Source organism: Protomyctophum parallelum (genome assembly GCF_964188405.1).
Source record: "Protomyctophum parallelum genome assembly, chromosome: 14".
NCBI classification, from domain to species: Eukaryota; Metazoa; Chordata; class Actinopteri; order Myctophiformes; family Myctophidae; genus Protomyctophum; species Protomyctophum parallelum.
In genome coordinates, this window is record NC_139709.1 from 19068472 (window position 1) to 19076271 (window position 7800).

At 41.1% G+C, this 7800-nt stretch overlaps 1 protein-coding gene across 1 annotated transcript; it reads right to left on the reverse strand.

Moving 5' to 3' along the window:
• Positions 1-797: 797 nt before the first annotated feature.
• Positions 798-7594, reverse strand: mettl17 (methyltransferase like 17). Its single transcript, XM_083782452.1, has 14 exons — positions 7423-7594; positions 6490-6631; positions 6110-6256; positions 5933-6023; positions 5692-5773; positions 5318-5391; positions 5129-5223; positions 4942-5012; positions 4360-4467; positions 3690-3758; positions 3558-3608; positions 3367-3459; positions 1479-1675; positions 798-1142 (listed from the first exon to the last, which is right to left on the reverse strand). The coding sequence occupies exons 1-14, from the start codon at positions 7498-7500 to the stop codon at positions 1061-1063; spliced, it is 1380 nt and encodes a 459-aa protein (XP_083638578.1). The 5' UTR covers positions 7501-7594; the 3' UTR covers positions 798-1060.
• Positions 7595-7800: the final 206 nt, after the last annotated feature.

Sequence of the window (7800 nt, forward strand, 5' to 3'; positions counted from 1 at the left end):
AGCTTGTAGATCTGCTATTTTGGAAGAAACTAAGTATAAAATTGTCCTTAAAATGTTTGGTCCATTATTTTAATCGTTGATTACCTTTACAAGGTACAGCTTGTAAGGACCAGGCATTCGTGAAATGAGCAACACTGTTACACACTACACAAAGAATTGTCAAAATGCCAAATGATTGGTAATTCAACCCTTGAGTTGCTTAGTGGATTGCACTCAACCACAGTTAAAGGAAAAAACAGCCATTTTTACAATTTATTAATTTTACACTGAACCCAATTGAACACTTGTGGAATCAGCTTGGACATGCTGTACGTGCTAGTGACCAACAGAACCATGTTGGCTGCAATCCCACAGCAACTTGGCCTATTTTAGCATTTTTCAATATGAAAAATCCACTGGGATTTCTTAGGACTTTTGATATGTTGTTACTAATATTTATGAAACAAAAGTTGAAAGCATCTGTTGCAATTTGAGGTTGACCCCTTTTTTCCATTAGATTGCCTGTACTACATGTTGTCCATGATAAGAGCTGGCATATGTTCTGGATCAGCAAAGAAGATATTCAATGTAATCTAATCAGCCGTTCTTACAATAAACAGTTGGGTCTTTTTTCCTGGTGTCATGTGAAGAGAGGTTAGTGTGCACTGACACGTTCACATGAAGCAAATTATCACTTTAAAGTAGATTGATATTTATTAAATTGTCACATCTACAGTATGTATCTATGACATGACTATTTTTTCGCAAGGTTTCAGCCAGATCCATTGCCATTATAAAATGAAAGTGGTGGAAAATAATTCATGGAGTTTGATTTTATTTTGATAAAAGATATACAATTATAATCACAATAAAACTTAAACCCAGGATAACAAATTAAAGCATAATGAAACACTTATTTATGTGGTCCTGGGGAACCTTACCACCTTTACTTCACTTTAATGGAAGTGGACATTGAAGGTGACATGTGACGTAGATGTTCTGGTTCACCGACATTCTTTGCTAAATAGCTCCATTTGAGGGTTGTGTACCAATGGCAGGACATTAATATGATCTCTCTGAATCACTCTAAGTCCTCCTCTTCGCCCTGAATGATTGGCAGCTGATCTCCCCAATCACTGCTCCGGGCACAGCGGTACACATCTCTGGGGGGTGAACACACCAATGTGACATCAACAACAGTTAAATCAAGAATACTTGCAACACTGACTGTTTACGTAAACGGTACCATCCCTATTTTGGCCATGTCATTGTAGGTAGAATTTTTCCAAAACAGTGACAATAGTTGATCGGCACATCGTGGTCAAGTATCATGTGCAGAAATGGGGCTTGTGTGGTTAATCTGATTTTCCTAAATGTTGGGCATACTGTATGTTGTTTATATCACAGTTTCTATGTGTCAACAAATTGTCTGCCTATCTTTGTTCTCGTAAACAGAGGTTTATCCCCCACCCCAAGTACTTTGATTTAAGTTTCTTTACCTGCTGTGTTTCCTAGCAGTGATTACCCAGTGTTTAATTTGTCCATCGGCACTGCATGTGTGACAGTGGACATGCCTGGGCCTGCGTTGTACTGGTGCTATTAGCCTAGCCCAGTCCAGACCTTCTCCTAGGTCTGCTGGTTCTTTCCGGGTCAGAATCAAGTAGCTGAACTTCTCCATCATAATATGCTCAGGGTGCTGGAAAGGACAGGATATAAATGAGTGCTAGCGAGTGCTTAGAGAGTACTAAACTTTATTTTCTTTATTACCATTACACTAGTTCTCAAAATGCCAGATAAAATTCCCTATGCAAACTAAAACACTTACAGAGAGAACATTTGGACAAATGACGTCCAAGCATCCCAGATACAATTGAATATCAACTTACTAAAACAGCTCAAAGCTTCAATCCTTGACAACATACATTATAGTTATCTCTCAATACCTGGAAGGAATCAGACCGACTAGTTCCGTATTTTTCCAGGTAGTTCATTGCATTCACATGGTATCCTAAGTTTAAAGCCAAATTCCGATACCACACTCACTCACTCTCCTCCACTTGCACCTTAGCCCCGCCCCCAGCGAGGACGGAGAGGATTCGATGCGAGGACAGAGTGGTGGAGTGGATTTGCCTCTAGGATCGGAACATACTACGCTGTCATTTCAAAGCGACGGCACATTCCGCGATCACTTATGACGTGTATGAATTCAATTCAAAGGGCTTTATTGGCATGGGAAAACATACGTTTACATTTCCAAAGCAAAACTGGAACAATACAATGTGTCACACAGCTGGATCATTGGAACCAGAGCCGTGGATGAGATGGTCTAGAAATGACTAGAATAGTGTAGTACAGAATAGAAGAATAGACAATTCATCAATGTGTATGGCCACATCGTTATATCTTTATAGGTAACATGTGCAAGGCTATTTATTCCTGAAATAGTGAATAAGCGCCAGGATGCGCAAACTTATATAATGATTATGAAGGGAATTCCTGACCTGCCCACAGCCCGCGTTCCTTTTTGCTCGTATAAATCCGCCCCCCTCCTCAGACAGTCCCACAACAGCAACACGGCACTGCTGCTTTGAAAATAACACTATAACAGGAATTGGGTAGTCTCTCTGACTTACATCATATTCAGTCCATATATAAATAAATATTTTTGTTGTCAACGTCATTCATAGCAGTCTGTGCATTCAGGCATGCACAGTCAGAGAGAAATTAACTATTTTAAGGCAGATGAAATGTGCATAATATAGCCTAGTATAGGCTACTTTTATTATGCTTACATATCACACAACTACTTAATCATTCTGAAGCTCTATTAATTCAGCGAAAATGTGTCTCTTCAACTGTGTCTTCAGTTTAGTGTGTGTGTGTGTGTGTGTGTGTGTGTGTGTGTGTGTGTGTGTGTGTGTGTGTGTGTGTGTTGGGTCAGCCGCAGCGCTAGTGGATTGGGTGGGGTGCATAGTATCTGGTTTCAAGCAGTGTTTCTGTGCCACATGTGGAGGAGGAGGATTTATGTCACAGGAGAAGGAAAATAATACGTGTACACGTGATGCGGAAATCCTCCGCGAGGAGACAAAAAACCCCATTGAGCCTGCACCTGATGTACACTTGCTGTATGCGCTCTCGGAGAGCCCACTCGGCTCCTCCACTCGACTCGCCTCCTCCATGAAACACATTAACAATTGGAATTTGGAACGTTAACCATTTCCAGGTCAAGCTGGAATGACCCAGAGTGACCGAGTGTGAGTGAGTGAGTGGCTGAGATTTTGGGTATTGGAATTTGGCTTACGTCTCCAGTCTCTTCTCCTAGACCTAAGACCAGACACTGCCCCACCAACTATCTCACATTGCATCTCACAAAGGATGCGGTCTTACCCCGGGCAAAGGCAGAGGGTGGTACCTTTGGTTGAAGTTGCAGGGTACTATGTTTACCCGTGCCAGCTTGGGACATGGCTGTTCATGAGGACACTGTGAAAACAGCAAAGGAGTGGGGAAAAAAAGGATGTCAATATGCTGCATGTTTGTTGTTGAGAGTTAACATTCAGTTACACAAAAAAAGCACATACTGGGGCAAACACTGAAGCTGTTCTGGTGTCATGGACAGTTTTGTCTTGTTTCTGTAGTTTGAGAAATGAGACCATCATTAGTTTGCTTTTAATACATTAGGATTGGTATATATGTATTACTTTTGTGAATACCTTTAGTAGAATTTCTCTGGCCTCCATAAGTATTTGATGGCCATCTTTGGTCCCATTCTCAACCAGGACCTATGACAGGATATTGAATGGAATTATTTGTTAAGCTCCTAGTTATAATGATTAGAATCACTATAATTTACATGAAGACATTTACAAGAGTTATTTTGTTTGGTTAGTTTGTATTGGTGTGTCATAGGACATATTGCCACTAATAAGCTATAAGCTTCTGCCTATACCTTTTCGATCACTTTAAAAGAAAATGTTATAATTGTAATGTCTCTCTCTGACACATGTGGCATACATATCTACAACAGGACAAGCACTAATCCAGTGTTGTACACCAAAACACAACAAATTGTGGGGCGGCAGCGGCTCAGGGTAGAGAGGCTGTTTGTTCAATCCCGGGCTCCCCCAGAGTTAGTGTCGAAGTGTCCTTGACCAAGACGCTGAACCACTAATTGCTCCTGATGAGCAGGTTGGTGCCTTGCATGGTTTCCTCCGCCATTGGTGTATGATTGTGTGTGTGAATGTAATGCACAATCATTGTAAAGCACCTTGGATAAAGGTGCTATATAAATGCACCATTTACCATTGCAGTTTGATGTGAAAACGCAATGCGCAACCATATACCATATGAGATATCACAAACATGGGTTAACCAATAACCAACCAGATATGAGCTGGTCTTTCTCCACAGTGTGAACAGTGTCTCCTCTCGCTCCCTCTGACTGGGCAGCTCTGACAAGGAAAAGGCTCCCAACACCACGTCAAACTGCACCTGAAAACATACACATTGGATGCGCATGCTTAAAGTGAATGGCACATCAAGTGGCAAATCGAGTGGCAAACAGGCAAAGTGAGTTTAACATTATTTAATGTTGTTTAATGCAATCAGATAGGACTTTTCTGTTTGGATGCATGGGCTGTCAAGGCCAGAAAGTAGTTTTTTGCCACTCAGTAGGCGTTCCTGCGTAACTTCCGGGTTTGATGATGATGTCACGCGCATACCCTCCATTGTCAGTTTCCTACATTTCTGACATGCACAGTTCCACCATAAATATACAGCCTGCTCATGGATGCACTTTTACAACCACACTGCATCATACTCATACAGCTCCACACCACAACACTGACGACCACTGAACAGACACGCTGGAGGAATAATTTTCTATTCAAAGCCAGAAGTGGGGGAAAGATATGTGTTGCTATAGAGAATATAGAGTTGTTTTCACCAGAAGAGAGGTGGGATTACCTTCGGTGAGACAGGGAGGAACTGTCGGAAATAAACTTGCTTGATGTGAGGTTCAGCCGATTCATTGTCACCTGCTCAACAAAAAAGAAGATTCTCTGACCTTCACATTCATTTCGCATGATTGTCATTGTGGAAGGGAGCTACACTAAATTCACAATACAGTGTGTGTGTGTGTGTGTGTCTGTACCTTTAAGAAGTCGCTCTGCCAGGGCGTTCATTGGTCCAGAACTATCCACACAGATCATCTCCTTCAGACTGTCCCCCCAGAATGAGTGTGCTGCCCTGAGGAATTAAAGAGAGAGAGACCTTGGACGGACCAGCTCACAAAAGAAGACAGATGTAGAGGCTCATACTGTGTGTTCAAATGGACACTAACCAGACAGATGTTCCCAACCCTGAGCCAAAGTCCAGGAGAGAATGAGGAGCAAACAACAGATCTCTTTTCTTTATCTGGAAAGTGAATGAAAAACACTTGATGATGGATGTAGCCTGGGAGATAGTATATAAGACAGAGAGCGACCCCCCCCCCATAAATTAATATGAATAATAATACTTATTATTGTTGCATGACAAAGTATAAAACATTGATGACATTTTGAAGATTTTTCCAAATGTTTGTCTATAATGACATCATGCCTAAAATAGGAATGCCGGGTTGATAGTGGTTAAGTCTATCTGTGGGCTTTATAAATATTTAACCAAAGAATAGTATTAAGAAGAATGTAGTTTCAAATCAGTATGTCTGAACACCTCATTAAGAGCTCTTCTCACTGCAGCGTAGCCTCCTGCCAGCCGAGAAGCCATGTATGTCACAGCCAGCTCTTCATCATAGCTATGAAATACCAGAGATTATGAAAGAAATATGAGAGATTCCAATCAGAAAAACAAACAGCAAAACAGCAGAGCATGAAGACAAGAAGATGAGGAGGGGAAAATACAGGAATGTCAAATGCAGAACAGAAGTTTAAAAAAATGAAAATGTCAAAATTACCTCATTGGGGTCCAGTGATATGTTGTTCTTTTGAGTTCTGACATCACTTTATTCCTGATGCGGACCTCCAGCTCCTGCTCATCTACATCCTCTAAATTAGGAAAAACACTTTAAAAATGTTAACACATTAAAGATACGCCTAAGCTTGCATTAATCATTAATTAATCGGTCGATCACCTCCTTTTTCTTTTGCCTTCTCCCACAGAACGTTCTCCAGGTTCCTGGCTTTCTGTCGCAGTGTGACATCTTCAGGCGCTCTCTTCCTGCTCCACAGGAAGTTTGTGAGGCTCTGAGCTCGATCAGTCAGGCCTGCCACCTCAGCTCCTAAAGATGGAGGGAGGGAATTACACAGCATGTCAAAAATAAAAATGTTCTACTGCAAATGCTGCTATTATATACTACTACTATGAATAATAATAAATAATAATAATAATAATATAGAGAAGATCTTCATTATATTCTTTCCTTGACCGTTACAAAATGGTGTACAGATAGAAAAACAATATCATGAAGTTACTCCGCATGATCATATATTATACATTTGTTTGCCCCCTTACTTTTAATGATGGAATATGCAGCACTTGAGAGCTCCTCTGGAAGGCGCAATGTTTTCAAGTTGGTGACACCTGGATGCTTCTTATGGGGAACTCCGTTTAGAAAATTAATCATGGGCTCAGGGTGGGCTGCTGCACTCATCCCCTGAAGAGTATGAAATAAATCTGTTATTTACCGGTATACAACATCTCACCCACCCACCCTATCTTAAAAGTAACTAAGTATATAACTCAACTCCTGTACTTATTACTCATTTTGAGGTATTTTTTCACATCTCAGATGCAAATATTGTAACAAAGGGAGTATACCAACACGCTTCAAGCATAAAACGGCTGATCCGGTGCTTCACAGGTACAAGGACAAGAGTTGCAGAAGGAGAAGAGACTGGAGCAGCACAAAGACTAACGTTTCGACCTTGCGGTCTTCATCAGTCATGACGTTTGTCTTTGTATACTTATAAAAGGCTCTAAATGTCCGTGCTGCTCCAGTCTCTTCTCCTTATGCAAATATTGTACTTTTTACTCCACTACAATTATTTGACAGCTTTAGTTACTAGTTAATGCGATTTACACTTTGAACTTGTGGACTGGGACATTCTGCAGTCTGCACAATGAGTATTTTTTATTTCTGGCAATTTAAGTATATTCTTCCATCACTGTTGGTATTTTCAGGGCATATGTTGTAACTCACATGCAAACCACTCATATAGTCACATCTCACATGCAAAACCAGCCACAATCACCCAGTCAACTTGCTATGCATAAGTCCTCCAACTCCAAAAGAGATGGTTGAAGCTTCTATCCGATTGAGACCGCTGGGGGTCTGAAATAGGACCGTTAGCTTAAGCAGTTGGTGACCTCTCTCCTGCCTGGAAAGATGCTTTATTCAGTGACCTATAGCGAGACAACAACTAACACAGCTAAAACCAAACTCACCCGGATCCTGTTCCGGCACACCATTCTCACAATCGCCTTTTGACAGAGAATACATGCACCATAGCTTCGAGACGCCATGTTAACGATAACGAGTTCAGGAAATCAGCACTGTGAGTTTGTTGACAAGGATTTTAAGTCAGCGACATCTCTCTCCTGTGTTTGGTTCGCAACACAGTCGGTGACACGGGCACAGTACGTCTGCAAAAATAAGTCCGACTTCAAACTAAGGCCGGAAGCGGAACTTTTCAGTGGTACTACTGGGCTCCGTCTTATGAGCAAATTTAAGACATCCGGTCTGAGAGCTAGCAGATTTAAGACATCCGGTTGCCTTCAGAATAAAATAAGATTATTAATTCGTTAATTAAATAACTATTTACT